Genomic DNA, 19,021 nt, shown 5'->3' with positions numbered 1-19,021 from the left:
TTGAGCAATCGAGAACAGCATTCGTCTAGCTATTACGAGAGAGTGCCAATCAGCAATTTTCTGGCGCCGTTGCCGGGGAGGTATTGCTATATTCTCTGAGTTACTTGGGATTTATATCTAGCATTCGTCTAGCTATTGCGAGAGAGTGCCAATCAATGACTTGGATGAGATCTATCATGTATTCGAGTTAGTTTTGGCGGGGATTGATATCTAGTATCCACTATGTTCTAGATTGATGTTGCTACTACTTGGCTATGCTTAATGCTTATCACTAGGGCCCGAGTGCCATGATTTCAGATCTGAATCTATTATGTTGTCGCCAATATATGTGTGTTTTAGATCGTATCTTGCAAGTTGTAGTCACCTACTATGTGTTATGACCCGGCAACCCCGGAGTGACAATAAACGGAACCACTCCCGGAGATGACCATAGTATGAGGAGTTCATGTATTCACCACGTGCTAATGCGTTGGTCCGGTTCTTTATTAAAAGGAGAACCTTAATATCCCGTAGTTTCCATTAGGACCCCGCTGCCACGGGAGGGATGGACAATAGATGTCATGCAAGTTCTTTTCCCTAAGCACGTATGACTACATACGGAATACATGCCTACATTATATCGACGAACGGGAGCTAGTTACATATCTCTCCGTGTTATAGCTGTTACATGATGAATCACATCCGGCACACTCATCCATCACCGATCCACTGCCTACGAGTCTTTTACCACTGGTCCTTGCTATGTTACTTTGCTGCTAGTGCTGTTACTCTGCTGTTACTACTGCTGCTGCTACTGCTGTCACTAACGCTGTTCCTTGGTACTGCTGTCACTACGATTGTTACTTTGCTGATACTTGTTGCAAGACTTTTCTGGAGCCATTCTCGGGGGAGAATAGTCCCCCGTCCACGTGCTATTTACTGGCGCCATTGATACAACAAGTTAGGAATAGTCTGCCGTCAACAGATCTCTTTATGACACCATTGCTATCATATCACTTTGCTACTGATACTTTTCTTGCAGACACTAATCTTTCAGGTGTGGTTGAAATTGACAAACTCAGCTGCTAATACTTTAGAATATTCTTTTGCTTCCCTTTGTGTCGAATCAATAAATTTGGGTTGAATACTCTACCCTCGAAAATTGTTGCGATCCCCTACACTTGTGGGTTATCAAGACTATTTTCTGGCGCCGTTGTTGGGGAGGCACAGCTATATTCTCTGAGTCACTTGGGATTTACGTCTGCTGGTCACTATGAGGAATCCGAAGGATCCAAGAACTGAAATCTTGCCTTCCACTACGAGGAGAGGTAAAGAACTGCCATTTAGCTCTGCACTTGATTCACCTTCAGTTTTGAGTAAGTTTGCGACATTGCCTCCTGATAGAAATCTTGATATGTCGCATGTGCTTGATACTACTGTGCTTGATGATGCTACATCTGCTGCCCATGATGCTATGCTTGATACTATGCCTGATGATGCTATGCTTGATACTATGCCTAATGATGCTATGCTTGATACTATGCCTGATGATGCTATGCTTGATACTATGCCTGATGATGTTATGCATGATACTGCTTTGCCACTAGGTGCATTCCTTGATTCACAACTTGCTAGAGTTGCTGCTAGACGTGCTGATACTTCTAAAACTGCTGATACTATTGAAGTAGAACCTGCTACTATGCCTGAATTGTCTGTTATGCCTGAACGTTATGTTATGGAGGGAGAGATAGCTGAGGACTTTCTTGCGTGTAAGGATATCTATGATGTTGAGAGACTATTGCGCAAGTGGAAAGAAAAATCTCTGAACGCTAGGATGAAATACGACCCGAAGTTTGCTACTTCGCCTAGCTTTGTGACCGATAAGGATTACGAATTCTCTGTCGACCCTGAGTTAATCACTCTGGTGGAATCTGATCCTTTTCACGGTTATGAGTCTGAAACGGTTGTAGCCCATCTTACCAAACGGCACGATATAGCCACCCTATTTACTAGTGAGGAAAAGATCCGCCACTACTATATCCTCAAGTTATTTCCTTTCTCGCTGAAGGATGATGCTAAGACTTTGTTCACTTATCTTGCTCCTAATTGTGTGCGTAGCCCCGAGGATATGGTATACTACTTCTCTAAGAAATATTTCACTGCCCATAAGAAGCAAGCTGCCTTGCAGGAAATATATAACTTTGCTCAAGCTGAGGAAGAGAGTCTCCCACAAGCTTGGGGGAGGCTCATCCAGCTACTGAATGCTTTGCCTGATCACCCTCTTGAGAAGAATGAAATACTTGATATCTTCTATAATGGACTTACCGATGCTTCCAAAGACCACCTAGATAGTTGTGATGGTTGTGTTTTTAGGGAACGAACTATAGAACAAGCTGAGATTCTACTGAATAACATCTTGTGCAATGAGAATGCTTGGACTATTCCCGAACCACCTCCTAAGCCAACTCCAAAGAAAAGAGGTATTCTATTCCTCAGTCCTGAAGATATGCAAGAAGCCAAGAAATCTATGCGAGAGAAAGGCATTAAATCTGAAGATGTCAAAAATCTACCACCTATCGAAGAGATCCATGGTCTTGATAACCCGATACACGTAGTAGAAGTAAATTCTCTGCGTAGGTTTGATGAGAGTGATATTCCTTTTGATAAACCTGCTAGCTTATGCATGGATGAATTTGATAACTTCGTTGCCAAAAAATAGAGTTCCAATGATTATGTTAGCAGACAATTGGAAAAGAATGCTCGTATGCTTAGTCATTTAAGTGCTTGTGTGGACAGAAATGTCAATGATCTTTAAGCTCCTGAGTAAACATGCCTCTATGGTTACTACTCACTCTACAAGAAATATGTCAACTAACGACCTTCAATATTGGTCACCGAATGGTCACTGATTTTCATTTGTGACCTTTTTACGACCAAAAACAAACGGTCAAAAGCTGAGGGTCTCTAATGAACTATAACGACCTTTTTGCTGGATTGGTCGTAAGATTTTACGACCAAACGAAAGCATTGAAATTATTTTGGTCACTGGCAATCTGCCCACGCCACGTCGGATCTGACAAGGCAAGCTGACGTGGCACAGAATCAACCCGGTCCAATTCGGTGTTTTAGATGGACCAAGCCCATTAATCTAGCCCATTTAATGATGTTTTCTCTTTAATTTGCTTAGCTGCATGGGCCTGGCCCAATAATCCCCAACATTTTAGCCTTTTTCTTTTGGGTTGTGGCCTTTTACTTTCTATTGATTTCTTTTTTGGCCATTTTATTTTTGTACTGGTCCCACATGTCATGCTGATCTCAAAATTGGTCCCACACATCAGAAATTACAAAATATGTCAAACAACCATTATAACTTGAACCTCTATCACATCATGAATACAATCAAACATATCCAAACTTGGCACATTGCAATCAAACATGGTTCGCATCAGGTTTACAATAAAAACTAGTCCACATCACGTAACACAACTAAAAAAAACTAGCTTCAATGATCAAGAACTTTGTGCTTCTCCTCACTTCTTCGTCCTGGACATCGCGACGAAACATGAATGAAGGCCAACATCTGCAAGTTATCACACAAAATGGTTAGGAACAAAATAAAAGCAAATCTAACATCACACTAAGATGTAGTCAGTCTGTCTGTGTAAATAAGAGTAAAACAAGCAAAATGGGGCATAGAAATCAGTGAATACAGGTAGTAATTGTCTTGTGTCAGGATTTTTTTAATAAGCAAAGCACGTGTTAAGTTCTTAACAGGCATAAGAAGCTGCAAAGCACAACTTCAGTTCCCAACAGCAATTGTTCTGCAAACTGGGTCCATTCTGCAGCATTGCCCAGAAATCTAACAGCGACATGGGGTGAATCATACACACCAGGGAACATTACAAAAAATAAATGAGCAGTCATACTATTTTCTGGAACAAAGATACTGCAGAATAAACAAAGGTTACTGAAAACAACAGGGCAAGACACATATTCAACGATTCAGGTTGCAGGGCTAAATTCAAAAAACGGGGGGAAAGGTTGAGTCAACATTATCCACTGCAGAAACTAAGAACCACATTCCACACAAGATCTCATCATGCTGGGTACATATATATCATGTCCTAATTATGGTAGCAAACAGTAACCCCATCACAGAAACACAACCTAGAGCCAAAAGTAATTCATGACTGCCATCGGGTCAGAAGACGATGTTACAAAAGGAAGGAGTACATGGGATGAATCATAAACGCCAGGGAACATGCATTATAAAAAAATAGATGAGCATTCATACCATTTTCTAAGTCACCAGCAAGAAAATATAATCTGTTTCTAGCCTAGAACAAAGATATTGCAGAAGTAACAAAGATTATATATGGAGAACAAACAGGACGAAGACTGCATAAACTAGAAACAGGTTGCACACAAGATAGCATCAAACTTTAACAGTGTAGCATCAGATAACATGTCATGTTCTAATTATGATTAAAAACAAACAGAGATCAAAACTAATTCCAAAACTAAGCCATGCATGATATATCGTTGTAGAGCAAGATCCAACAGCTTACATGACGATTGATGATGCAGTGTAGTGTTGTATTAGATATTCAGGAATAGTTCCGTTGTTTACATTGTGATGGCCGAGGTGTTTTCTTCCAGGTTCTGTTTGTAACAAACTTCTTTCTACATTAATGAAATAGCACGTGATACTCGTGTGTGTTCTTGAAATAAAATAAGTGAAGTATATAAATAAGTCCCTATCCTCTAACCTCAATATGCATTATTAACAACACTACGGAAAAGATGCATTATGAACGACACTACAGAAAAGACATAAAGGGTAGACTGTATAGTCTACAATTTCCAACAGAAAGTGCACCATACATTCCATGTATCCCAACTGAAAGGCACATTGTCCCAAAGGCCATTCCAAAAAATCTGCTCCAGTAGCACAGTATATCAAACTTCCAGGCACCGCGGCCACCATTACCACAAAAGCATTACTAATTCTGGACTCCCACCCATGCCATAAAAAGCTCTATCTAACATGACCCATCATTATCATACAAACCAAACCAAGGTTCTAAGCTCTGGTTATGAGGTAACTAGTTTAGAAGCTCGGTCCAGGGAAACAGAAGTTTGAGAGCATGTTTTCACCTACGATGAGCCTGGGGTGGAGGGGTTTGCGGCAGGGGTGGCCGCATTGTCCCTCTTCTTCAGGTCTTCGAACTTGTCGATGGCGACCTGCAGCTCATCAGTGTTGCCGACAGCTCTCATGGTGTAGTAGTAAACCCCGAAGACGAACCCTGTCAGCCCGCCGCCCACCACTAGGTTCTTGGTCTTGGGCACGAGGCTGCCGAATCCCACCATCTGCTCCAGCAACTCGGCGCTGCTGCATACAGGACACAGAGATGTAAATGTTATGGCAACTTGGGACATGTTGATATCAATCATAATGCGATATCAGACAACATAATCCTACACCGCAACCATATCCTGAATTTGTATTTACACTGAAACAGCATAACCTGCTATTTTTATCAGTGTCATATCTTTTTATCAAGGCATACCAGTATCATGATTCCTGTTCAGTATTATATGCGCCCAAAAAAAATCTGTGCAAGAGTGTATCCATATGGTAATAACCTCCATTTGTTAACTAGACTACCACTATGTCTAGATATTCAGTAGCTCTTATAGACATATGAAATGAGGTCATCCACTGTAAAATTCATCTCTAAGGCAGTGTCAGCACCAGCTCAGCCTTGATATATATCGAACAATTAACAGTGGCAATACCTGAACGAACACAGTGCCGTCGGTGTAGGCATGCGGGTTGATGACGCGCGTGGTGCACTGCCCGCAGACGTTGCAGGTGAAGGCCTCTCCAGATCATGGCTATGAACCAACAAAGCAAACAAGTGAGTGATCAAAACGTCCATGTCTTGAAACATGAATAAAATACAGACAAAGTGGTTCAGAGCAGCACCTCATCTTCTCCTGCAAACCAGTGAACTATTTGCGTAGCAGCATGTGGCGTTCGGAGTCCAGAACAGGCGTCTCTTTCATGGTGAGAAGTCGGCGTTTCTAAGATCAGCGTCAGAGAGATTAGCACCTCAATTCACCAACAAATAGCCCAAAATAAAAGCATCACCCATTTTATCACAAACTGAACACTTGACAGCAGACAAGCATCACAAAACTAGTGTCTGTCTATCTGTCCGTGCTGGAGGTGATCCAACTAAGCTTTCATAAAAAGGTAAGGCATCAAAGAAGAAATGCTACTCATCAGCTATTTGCATACAATAGGGGAACATTTCAATTTCAGCAAGCTTTGGAGCAGAATATTATCCTCTTGCATTACCAAGTACCAACCAAAAGGTTTCTGAACCACACCATGACACTACTTACACATAACAGAGCACACTGACTCACAGGTAAAACCAAGAAAAATAGCACCCGGATAAAGGTCTTCTTCACACTCTAAGCAATTATGTTCTCTAAGATACTTAAATAATCCAATAATCACTGCTTGGAAAAGTATTTTGTATTCTTCTAAGCATTCCAGTTTAAATTAGAACACTTGACATAAGCTCAACAGTAGAGGCAAGAATGGTGCTAGATGCAGAGCATGGAAATATATGTAAAATAAGTTAACAGTTCATGTACCCGCTTTAGTATATTTTCCTTGATTACTTACTAGGTTGACATGAACATGAATTGATATCAATGGCAATATAAGCAGGAGCACTGTATGCATCAATTATACATCTTTATCTTCCCAGATTTGCTCAGCGGAATTGCAGGAAGATCGATTGTACCTTGCAAACCTGCTAAGGCAGGTCGGCAGCGTTGGTGTGGACTGGGGGCGCCGTGATGGGAGCGGGCTAGCGGCGGGGGGAAGGATAGGGCGGCGATCGACTGAGCCACCGACTCCAGCAGGTTCCGTGACGGGCCTTCCACCACGCCCTTGGCTATCCTGCAAGAGGAATCACATTGACATTTACATACTTCGGTGTCAGGAAATTGAAGCTGAAGCTGAACGAGACCGAGACGGGGTGGACCTGTAGATGTCGGTGTAGCTGACGGTGTGGGAGATGTCGTCGGAGTCCCCGGCGGCGGCGAGGTCCGTCCAGGTGTCGATGTCGACCACGAACTTCTGGCCCAGCTTCTTCTCCTCCTGCTTCATGCCGTGGAACCCGTGGAACTGCAGCCCGCGCAGGACCAGCTTGTCGCCGCCATCGCCCGTCGCCGGCGGCTCCTCCTCGCCGTCCCCCGCCATGGCCCGCGGATCCAGAGCTCGGTCACCATGGCTGCGCCGCGGGCTAGGGTTTCGGGCGCTTGGGAAAGAAGGAGAAGGTGGGGGCGCCGGCGGTGGTGGGGTAGAGGAGAGGGTGGAGGTCTCCGGCGGTCTCAGAGGAGGTGAGGGCGCGCGCGGGCGGCAGAGGGGCGCACGGGCGGCAGATGAGGGGAGGGGAGGGGAGAGAGGAAGGAGAAGAGAGCGAGGGGAGAAAGAAAGGACCCCCCCAGGGGGGGATGGAAAATATCGAGAGGGCAACACTGGGTTTCGGCCCAGGGAGGTGAGGGCTACCGTTGGATCCGGGATCATCCGACGGCCTTTGATCCATGATCCGCGTGAGATGTGTATGGACCAATCAGAATGTAATAAGCACTTTGAAGATGATGTGATCATCTAAATTGATTGTAAACCCTTTTTCAACAAATATGCACATATTTTGCATTAGGGATGGAAAATATCGAGGGGGGATGGAAAATATCGAGAGGGCAACACTGGGTTTCGGCCAGGGAGGTGAGGACTACCGTTGGATCCGGGATCATCCGACGGCCTTCGATCCATGATCCGCGTGAGATGTGTATGGACCAATCAGAATGTAGTAAGCACTTTGAAGATGATGTGACCATCTAAATTGTTCGTAAACCCTTTTTCAACAAATATGCACATATTTTACATTATTTTACAAGCAAACATATCAAATAAAGAATAGTTTTACAACCAAATAAATTAAGCATAGTTTTACAAGTCAAATAAAAATTAAATTGTCTCAAATACATGTAGAAAAAATAGATACCGTCAAATACATGAAAATGAGGTTTTGTGAAGGACCTACTATACATGCCCGTTTCGACCGCATTTTGAACGGGCATAACAAATTAAAAAAAATCAAAAAAACGAAAACCTTCGCGTTGTGTCATAATATGTGACCAAGTTACCAGGAAAAATAATAAACTTGTAATACGGTGATTATTTAAAAAAAAATGTTCTTAGAAATGGGCTATCGTGTGTGAAGATTCATGGTTTTTAAGTCAAATGATCAATCTTATGGCCACATTCATGGTATAGTTTGTTGAAACGATCTAATATTATGCACAAGGGTACATATTGGATTACCAAACAATGTTGATTAAGGAAGTTTTCATTTTCCTTACATGAAAAATTCATTTTTCATTTTTCAAGTGTCCGAAAAGAGTTTTTTTGTGAAGGACCTACCATATATTCGTTTCAAAATTATACCAAATTATTTTTCTAAAATACTAGGTCATATTTAATGTACAATTGACAAAATGGTTGGGTGTTAAAACCTTTTATACACCTCTAGTGAAAAAGACAAATTGTCGCCGATTCAGAAGGAAGCGGTCAAATTTGAACTAGAGGTGCCTCATAGTTTCTCATGATTTTTTTCTAAAATCATTTTTAGGTAAAGAAGTATCTATTAAATTAGAGATCCAATAAAATTTTGGCAAGATTCAACCCCTAGCTATGAACGGTCATGCCCGTCGTTTCGACCACATTTTGAAACGGGCATAACAAATTAAAAAAAATTTAAAAAAATGGAAAACCTTCGCGTTGTGTCATAATATGTGACCTAGTTACCAAGAAAAAAAATAAACTTGTAATACGGTGATTATTTTAAAAAAATGTTCTTAGAAATGGGCTATCGTGTGTGAAGATTCATGGCTTTCAAGCCAAATGATCAATCTTATGGCCACATTCATGGCATATTTTGTTCAAAAGATCTAATATTATGCACAAGGGTGCATATTGGAATGGCAAACAATGTTGACTAAGGAAGTTTTCATTTTCCTTGTATGAAAAATTCATTTCCCATTTTTCAAGTGTCCGAAATGAATTTTTTGTCAAGGACCTACCATATATTTGTTTTAGAATTGTACCAAATCATTTTTCTAAAATACTAGGCCATATTTAATGTACAATTGACAAAATGGTTGGATGTTAAAAGCTTTTCTCCACCTTTAGTGAAAAAGACAAATGGCCGCTGATTCAAGAGGAAGCGGGTCAAATTTGAACTAGAGATGCCTCATAGTTTTCTCATGATTTTTTCCTAAAATCATTTTTAGGTAAAAAAGTATCTATTTAATCAGAGATCCAACAAAATTTTGGCAAGATTCAACCCATAGCTATGAACGGTCATGCCCGCCGTTTCGACCGCATTTTGAAACGGGCATAACAAATAAAAAAAATAAAAAAAATGGAAAACCTTCGCGTTGTGTCATAATATGTGACCAAGTTACTAGGAAAAATAATAAACTTGTAATACCGTGATTATTTTAAAAAAGTGCTCTCAGAAATGGGCTATCGTGTGTGAAGATTCATGGCTTTCAAGCGAAATGATCAATCCTATGCCACATTCATGGCATAGTTTATTGAAACGATCTAATATTATGCACAAGGGTGAATATTGGAATGCCAAACAATGTTGATTAAGGAAGTTTTCATTTTCCTTGTATGAAAAATTCATTTTCCATTTTTCAATTGTCCGAAATGAGTTTTTTTAAGGACCTATCATATATTTGTTTCAAAATTGCACCAAATCATTTTTCTAAAATACTAGGCTATATTTAATGTATAATTGACAAAATGGTTGGGTGTTAAAACCTTTTATCCACCTTTAGTGAAAAAGACAAATTGTCATCGATTCAGGAGGAAGCGGGTCAAATTTGAACTGCAGCTGCATTATAATTTGCTATTTATTTTCCCCAAAAATCATTTATAGGTACATAAGTATCTATTTAATAAGAATTACATGGTGTGGTGGCTTGATGCCGAGGTTTGGATGGTGGTCGAGGGCCCCAACTCCAAAGCGCGTGAACTTGCACGCGAGCCGCGTGGTCACCGTGTTACCGTTGCGTTGCGACGCATTCTGGGTGGAATAGGCATGTCTGGTTGGGTAGAAACTCCCTCGGTAGGTGTCAGGAAGAAGAATACAATAGAAGAATCTCACGAGGAGACCGAACTAAGCTCAAACATGAATTAGCAGCCAAGTGTTTGATTAGCGGTGCGGGTAATGCACATAGACAATGGCCTAAATTTTGGCTGAGGATGATCATCTATTAAGGAAACTCTCTTGCCAAAATTTTAGCTCAAATGGATGAACCTAGGTGACACTTGCTTTGCAAAGTACCACACTGTGCAGAAATATGGATGTTGAAGATGGGATCAAAAGAATCAATGGATTGAGCTGAAATTTGGTGTATGATGTTAACTAGGGCATATGAAGGCACTGTAAAAAATTTATACCATTTGGACATGCCAAAGTGACACTGAGAATTTTTCGAGAATTTTTGGAATGACAGAATAGTAGGTTGCTTCACAAACTAGGCAAAAAATAACACATGGGCATGACACGTAGGCAAAACTGATGATGTGGCACCTAGTCATAGCTATGACCATCTATATTGGTCGTAATTAGCTACAAATTAGACAACGAAACAAGGTTATCTACTTTACGACCTTTTCCAGTAAGGAAGTTACGACCTTTCTGATGAAAAAGGTCGTTAGTTTTTGGGGTTAGGACCCCTCTGGATAGCTTACGACCAATTGGTCTTAAATGGTCGTAGATTTACGATCAATTCTGCGAGTGTCACTGACATAAGGTCGTTAGTTGACATATTTCTTGTAGTGTCAGGTAGAACAAGTACTTAAGGCTCGGAATGACTTGCTCAATGAGTTGAATGACAATTCTGTCAAAGTCATCACTAGAGGCGGTAGAATGACTCAGGAACCTTTGTATCTTGAGGGTCATCCGAAGAGAATTGAACAAGATTCTCAAGGAGTTAGCACTGATGCACCTAGTCATCCTAGAAAGAAGAAGAAAGATGATAGGAACCTACACGCTAGCAACCCTGTTGCTGCTACACCTGAGAGTCCAAACGATGTCTCCGTCTCTGATGCTTAAACACAATCTGGTGATGAACATGAGCCTAATGATAATATCAATAGTGATGTTCATGAAGATGCTCAACCTAGCAACGATAAGGATGTGGAGATTGAACCTGTTGATCTTGATAACCCACATCCTAAGAATAGAAGATACGATAAGAATGACTTCACTGCTAGGAAGCCTGGTAAAGAAAGGGAGCCATGGGCTCAGAAACCTATGCCCTTTCCTCCCAAACCATCCAAGAAAAAGGATGATGAGGATTTTGAGCGATTCGTTGAAATGATCAGACTTGTCTTTCTGCAAATGCGTTTGACAGATATGCTCAAAATGTCTCCGTATGCTAAATACATAAAAGATACTGTGACTAATAAGAGGAGGATACCTGAGGTTGAGATTTCCACCATGCTGGCTAACTAAACCTTCAAGGGTGGAACTCCTAAGAAACTAGGTGATCCCGGTGTGCCCACTATAGCTTGCTCCATTAAAGGTAACTACGTTAGAACTGCTTTATGCGACCTTGGAGCCGGTGTTAGTGTTATGCCTCTCTCTCTTTATCGTAGACTTGAACTGGATAAGTTGACACCCACTAAAATCTCTCTACAAATGGCTGACAAATCAACTGCTTTCCCTATCGGCATTTGCAAGGATGTGCCTGTTGTGGTTGCTAATGTCACTATTTTAACAGACTTTGTTATCCTGGATATTCCCGAGGACGATGCCATGGCGGTCATCCTTGGAAGACCCTTTTTAAACACTGCAGGGGCTGTTATAGATTGCAACAAAGGCAATGTCACTTTCCATGTCAACGGTAATGAGCATACCGTGCACTTTCCGAAGAAACAATATCGAGTACATTGCATCAATGCTATCGAAAAAACTTCATCGATACGTATTGGGAGCTTTGAATGCCCTATTCCTCGTGTCAAGATGAAGTATGATTTGCTTGTTGGGGAGATACATATCCGCATTGAGGTGACCTAGTGACTATTCGAAAATTCTCCGTTTCCTTTTGCGATTCGAAAAAGTTTGTCAAAGAGACTTGATCAACCTCACTGACGGATTTCTTTCGATGACCATGAGATGGATGAATCAAGGAGTCACAAACCTCTGTTCCAAGCTTTCACTTTAGGTTGCTTAGAAGAAAAATGATAGATTTAGTTTAGTTTTCCCTATTTTCTGTTTTAGCGCCCCATAGAAAAGTACCCCGAAAATAAAAGTTCTCCGAACATCCTGCAAATCAAGTATGATTTTTTCTGGATTTTTTGGAAAATTCTAAGACAAAGAGTTTGTCTGGGGGCTGCACCAGTGGGCCACAAGCCCTGATGGCGCGGGCACCCACCCTGGCCGCGCCACCCAGGCTTGTGGGGCCCACAGGCACCCCCTCCACTCATTCTTGCTCTCATCTGGTTCTCCTACCCCCAGAAAAAATTGTTTCGCAACTCAAACCCGTGTTCTTGCTCCTCTTGCTGGGATTTTCGATCTCTTTGCTCAAAGCACCATTCACCGAACTGTTTTGGGGAAATTGCTCCTTGGTAAGTGACTCCTCCATTGTCTAATTAGTTTTTGCTCTAGTGCCTTATATTCCGTGTATTTTTGCTTCCTTGGTGACCATGTTCTTGAGCTTTGCATCCTAATTTTAGCTGGTCCCAAGTAGTTTTGATGCGTAATATGGCCTCTAGGCACTTGTGGGAGTAGTTGCTACGAGTTTTGTTGAGCCTTGTTCACTTTTCCTTAGAATCACTATAAATTTCAGAAATTTTCAGAGATAGAAAAGGGAAAAGATGAGGAGGTTCTTAAGAGGCTCTTCAAGCCGTGACCCCAAGGATGATGGAAGTGAGAAGAAGCCCAAGTATCAGGTCCCTCGAGTCGCAGAAGTTCGAGCGTGCGAATGGCCAAGCGATGTGTTCTCACGCGTCGCTGGAATTTATGAGGACTTTTATCACTTGGTGGAGAACGTAGGCCTCACCGCCTTTGTTGAATATAAGTGTCCGCAATACCTCCTTCTCACTAATATCTTCGTACAAAGCTTTAACTTCTATCTGAGGAAGAATCCTCCTATGGTTGAGTTCAGACTTTATGATATCCCCCAGCACATGTCACTCCAAGATTTTTTCAATGTTTGCAAATTACCTTACGTTGGGGATATTCATGAACCTCGTCCACGGGACTTGGAAGCTTTCATCGATACAATTGTTGTAGGAGAGGAGAGAGGAGTGTCTTACTCTAGAGCTGCTAGCATTCATTTTCTCGTGCTTCGGTACTTCTCACTTTTTGTGGGAAAATGTTTGATTGGTCGTGGGAAAGCTGGGTCACTTAGTTCCCTAGATCTTGCGGTCTTGCACGAAGCCCTTTATAACGATAAAACTTATAGCTTGGGCGCTATAGTAGCTCAACGGTTGAACCTGAACTGTTCTAAAGGTGTTGTCTATGGAGGTATCAATGCTACCCGTCTTGCCAGACACTTTGAGATACCCATTAGACTGGAGGAAGAAGAAGAGGTTCTTCTTCCCGAGAGATATCTAGATTACGATAGCATGGTTCGCCATGACTTTCTTGATAGAGATATAAATAGAAGGATGATTTATAACCTGGTATTTAGTCAGGGTACTCGTGAGACTATTACTTTGCCTGCTCCTTCTTTGTTCAATCTTCATGCAAGCAGGTACATTATTATGCCCTCGGACATCTACGCATATTGGGGCTTAGCCCAACCACAGGTGCCCATGCCCGAGCCACTAGTCGAGTACCAGACGCCGGTTTATCAGTGGGAGCCAGAGGAGCTCACACAACAATGGCATCCTCAGTCCACTCCGAAGTATCCCGGAGCTGGTTATTTCCCTCCTTGGGAGTAGACCAACTTAGGTCAAAAGCCTAAGTTTGGGGGAGTACGTGTTTCTCACCGACTTTACATTCTTGCTTATGCTTTCACTTTGTTAGCCGGTGTTCACACTTTGCCAGTGTATCATTCATGCTAGTTTATTTTCTTTTCTTGTTTTCTTTTTGTGTGTCTGTCTAGTTTGAGAAAACCCAAAAAGATTTCCTTTTTCTTCTTTTGCTTGTTGGGAGCTTTCCCGTGTAAATAGTTTTCTTTTTCTTTGGGTCAAGGTAGAAGATATTAGTTACAATGTTTAGTGGCTCTCGCATGCATATCAGTTTATCTGTTAAAGAGCCATATTACTTTGTCTTCTCCTTTATGTCTGCCTGCAGATTCCAGCGTAGTCCAATGCACGAGTGAAAAGACCTCGATGACGCCTAGAGGGGGGGGGGTGAATAGGCTATTTAAAAACTTCTTCAGATTTGGCTTAAACCTAATGCGGAAATAGACTAAGAGGATACTTCTCAAGTACAAATCCTAAATGCACTAGGCACTGCAACGTGTATCAACAACACGATCTACCAAGATGGACACAATATAGTTACTAACAAGCACAAGTAAGTTACACAAACTTACTTGAGCTATATCCCACGACAAGTAGGTGAACGACACAAGATACTAGATCACACTAGCACACGATATATCAAAAGCTGCAAGTGTGAACGTGTGGATATAGAAGGTATGCTTGAATGATTAATCTTGTACAAGAAATAGCCAACACAATATAATGAGCACAAACAATATGCAATGTATGTATGCTCAAGTAACACAAGTAAACCACAAGTAAGGAGTTAGGGTTAAGGATAACCAAGGTCACTGAGACAAAGATGTATCCCGATGTTCACTTCCTTGGAGGGAAGCTAGTCACCGTTAGAGAGGTGGATGTTACCACGAAGGCACACCAACGCCACAAAGGCTCACCCTATTCTTCCTTTGCGATAACACCACGAAGGCGTTTCTCAACCACTAGTGGTAAGCCTTTGAGGTGGCTTCCAAACCCTCACAAACTTTTCCGGGGGGTAATCACACGGATTGATTCCTCTCCGAAGAACTCCTACCGCCTAGGAGTCTCCAAACTCCAAGAGTAACAAGATCACGGGGAATGCTCAAAACTTGCTCAAATCTCAAATAGCTTGGGTTGAGAGAAGGAGAGGGAGATGATCTATATTTTGATTGGAACAACTCTCAAAGGGGCTCACAAATGCTCTTGGGATCTAAGATTTGGTGTGAGCAAATGTGTGTGAGGTAGAAATGAGTTCTTATGAGGATACGGCTGTGTTGGGGCGCCCTCTCACGAAGTGGGAGGGGGGTATTTATAGTGGGGAGAGAAAAACAGCCGTTGGGGACACTTTAAGTCACGTAGGGTTCGGACGTCCGACAGTTTACGGAAGTCCGGGCGTCCACAAGGGGTCGGACGTCCGACACGGGTCGGACGTCCGAGGGCTGTAAATATATCTGGAACCACTGTGGAGTTGAACAGGGACCGGACGTCCGAAGAAGGCCGGGAGTCCGAGTTATTCGACTCAAACTTCACTGGTGCAAGGTTCCGGATTTCCGAAAGGGGACAGTCGTCCGGCCCTCGGACGTCCGGAGGGAGCCGGAAGTCCGAGTTATATGGCTCAAGTTTCTCTGGTGCAAAGCTCCGGATTTCCGAAGCCGGTCGAACGTCCGGCCCTTGGACGTCCGGAGGGAGCCGGAAGTCTGAGTTATATGGCTCAAGTTTCTCTGGTGCGTAGTTCCGGATTTCCGAAGCTGGTCGGACGTCCGGGCTTCATACGTCCGAAGGAGGCCGGATGTCCAGGCCTCGGACGTCCGGAGGAGGCCGGATGTCCGAGGCACTGGTCCTGTTTTCTGATAACACCAGAGCAGTGGAGATGTGGTAAGAGCAGAACAGTGGATATCTAGTTTGAGCAAGTTCATCACAAAACCTGTGATCCCCTCTTAATAGTGCGGGATCCCTAAAGACTCAAGAATTATAAAAGGGGTACCGATGATCCATACTTGAGTGTATACTTTTATTCGCTGATCATCACTCCGCACAACCAACGTCAAAGGAACTCATACCTTTGAGTTAGCCCTTTCACTTGAGCTTGTTGTTGTTGTTCCTTCTTGGCTCAAGTTGAAAGAAGACATGATGAAGTCTTCAAGCAGCTCTCCCATACACAATGTGGAAAGCCTAGCTTATGTGTTCATCTTCATTTGTCCACCATGTGAACATCCACAAGAATCAAGCATGTAGTGCTGAGGAATGCTTATCTTGATCTTGTCCTTGTTAGCACATGAGCTTGTGTTGGAAATATGCCCTAGAGGCAATAATAATTAGTTATTATTATATTTCTTTGTTCATGATAATCGTTTATTATCCATGCTATAATTGTATTGATTGGAAACACAATACTTGTGTGGATACATAGACAAAACACTGTCCCTAGTAAGCCTCTAGTTGACTAGCTCGTTGATCAAATATGGTCAAGGTTTCCTGACCATAGGCAAGTGTTGTCACTTGATAACGGGATCACATCATTAGGAGAATCATGTGATGGACTAGACCCAAACTACTAGACGTAGCATGTTGATCGTGTCATTTTGTTGCTACTATTTTCTGCGTGTCAAGTATTTGTTCCTATGACCATGAGATCATATAACTCACTGACACCGGAGGAATGCTTTGTGCATATCAAACGTTGCAACGTAACCGGGTGACTATAAAGATGCTCTACAGGTATCTCCGAAGGTGTTCGTTGAGTTAGTATGGATCGAGACTGGGATTTGTCACTCCGTGTGACGGAGAGGTATCTCGGGGCCCACTCGGTAATACAACATCACACACAAGCCTTGCAAGCAATGTAACTTACTGTAAGTTGCAGGATCTTGTATTACGGAACGAGTAAAGAGACTTGCCGGTAAACGAGATTGAAATAGGTATGCGGATACTGACGATCGAATCTCGGGCAAGTAACATACCGAAGGACAAAGGGAATGACATACGGGATTATATGAATCCTTGGCACTGAGGTTCAAACGATAAGATCTTCGTAGAATATGTGGGATCCAATATGGGCATCCAGGTCCCGCTATTGGATATTTACCGAGGAGTCACTCGGGTCATGTCTACATAGTTCTCGAACCAGCAGGGTCTGCACACTTAAGGTTCGACGTTGTTTTATGCGTATTTGAGTTATATGGTTGGTTACCGAATGTTGTTCGGAGTCCCAGACAAGATCACGGACGTCACGAGGGTTTCCGGAATGGTCCGGAAACGAAGATTGATATATAGGATGACCTCATTTGATTACCGGAAGGATTTCGGAGTTACCGGGAATGTACCGGGAATGACCAATGAGTTACGGGTGTTCACCGGGGGGGGGGGCAACCCACCCCGGGGAAGCCCATAGGCCTTGGGGGTGGCGCACCAGCCCTTGGTGGGCTGGTGGGACAGCCCAAGAGGGCCCTATGCGCCAAGGATAGAAAATCAAAGAGAAAAGCAAAAAAAGAGGTGGGAAAGGAGAGAAGGACTCGACTTTCCAATCTTAGTTGGACTAGGATTGGAGGAGGACTCCTCCTCCCCTTGGTGCGCAGCCCTTGGGGCTCCTTGAGCCTCAAGGTAAGCCTCCCCTCCCTCCTCCTATATATATGGAGCAATTAGGGCTGATTTGATACAACTTTTGCCACGGCAGCCCGACCACATACCTCCACGGTTTTACCTCTAGATCGCGTTTCTGCGGAGCTCGGGCGGAGCCCTGCTGAGATTAGATCACCACCAACCTCCGGAGCGCCGTCACGCTGCCGGAGAACTCATCTACCTCTCCGTATCTCTTGCTGGATCAAGAAGGCCGAGATCATCGTCGAGCTGTACGTGTGCTGAACGCGGAGGTGCCGTCCGTTCGGCACTAGATCGGATCGGATCGTGGGACGGATCGCAGGACGGTTCATGGGACGGTTCGCGGGGTGGATCGAGGGACGTGAGGACGTTCCACTACATCAACCGCGTTCACTAACGCTTCTGCTGTGTGATCTACAAGGGTACGTAGATCGGAAATCCCCTCTCGTAGATGAACATCACCATGATAGGTCTTCGTGCGCGTAAGGAAATTTTTGTTTCCCATGCGACATTCCCCAACAGTGGCATCATGAGCTAGGTTCATGTGTAGATGTCTTCTCGAGTAGAACACAAAAGGTTTTGTGGGCGGTGATGTGCGTTTTGCTGCCCTCCTTAGTGTTTTCTTGATTCCACGGTATTGTTCGATCGAAGCGGCTCGGACCAACATTACTCGTACGCTTACGAGAGACTGGTTTCATCGCTACGAGTAACTCCGTTGCTCAAAGATGACCGGCGAGTGTCGGTTTCTCCAACTTTAGTTGAATCGGATTTGACCGAGGAGGTCCTCGGATGAGGTTAAATAGAAATTCATATATCTCCGTTGTGGTGTTTGCGTAAGTAAGATGCGATCCTACTAGATACCCATGGTCACCACGTAAAACATGCAACAACAATTAGAGGACGTCTAACTTGTTTTTGCAGGGTATGCTTGTGATGTGATATGGCCAATGATGTGATGTGATATATTGGATGTATGAGATGATCATGTTGTAATAGTTAATATCGACTTGCACGTTGATGGTACGGCAACCGGCAGGAGCCATAGGGTTGTCTTTAAACTAACGTTTGTGCTTGCAGATGCGTTTACTATATTGCTAGGACGTAGCTTTAGTAGTAATAGCATGAGTAGCACGACAACCCCGATGGCGACACGTTGATGGAAATCATGATGCTGGAGATCATGGTGTGATGCCGGTGACAAGAAGATCGTGCCGGTGCTTTGGTGATGGAGATCAAGAAGCACATGATGATGGCCATATCATGTCACTTATGAATTGCATGTGATGTTAATCCTTTATGCACCTTATCTTGCTTAGAACGATGGTAGCATTATGTGGTGATCTCTCACTAAAATTTCAAGACGAA

The 19,021-nt window shown here is 43.0% G+C and overlaps 1 protein-coding gene across 3 annotated transcripts; it reads right to left on the bottom strand.

The window, feature by feature from the left end:
• Positions 1 to 3,328: 3,328 nt before the first annotated feature.
• On the bottom strand, positions 3,329 to 7,476 carry LOC123411274 (dihydroneopterin aldolase 2-like). 3 transcript variants are annotated; one of them, XM_045104207.1, is made up of 4 exons: positions 5,969 to 6,657; positions 5,779 to 5,877; positions 5,141 to 5,368; positions 3,329 to 3,559 (listed from the first exon to the last, which is right to left on the bottom strand). In XM_045104207.1, the coding sequence occupies exons 1-4, from the start codon at positions 5,971 to 5,973 to the stop codon at positions 3,466 to 3,468; spliced, it is 426 nt and encodes a 141-aa protein (XP_044960142.1). In that variant the 5' UTR covers positions 5,974 to 6,657; the 3' UTR covers positions 3,329 to 3,465. The 3 variants fall into 3 exon arrangements, with proteins under 3 accessions (XP_044960142.1, XP_044960141.1, XP_044960140.1); XM_045104206.1 differs by having other exon boundaries at positions 5,141 to 5,371; positions 5,969 to 6,656; XM_045104205.1 differs by lacking the exons at positions 3,329 to 3,559; positions 5,141 to 5,368 and adding exons at positions 6,801 to 6,958; positions 7,044 to 7,476 and having other exon boundaries at positions 5,785 to 5,877; positions 5,969 to 6,066.
• Positions 7,477 to 19,021: the final 11,545 nt, after the last annotated feature.

The sequence above is a fragment of the Hordeum vulgare genome, chromosome 7H (assembly GCF_904849725.1).
Source record: "Hordeum vulgare subsp. vulgare chromosome 7H, MorexV3_pseudomolecules_assembly, whole genome shotgun sequence".
NCBI classification, from domain to species: Eukaryota; Viridiplantae; Streptophyta; class Magnoliopsida; order Poales; family Poaceae; genus Hordeum; species Hordeum vulgare.
The sequence above is the reverse complement of the archived record's forward strand: the minus strand, read 5'-3'. Positions and strand labels throughout refer to the sequence as shown.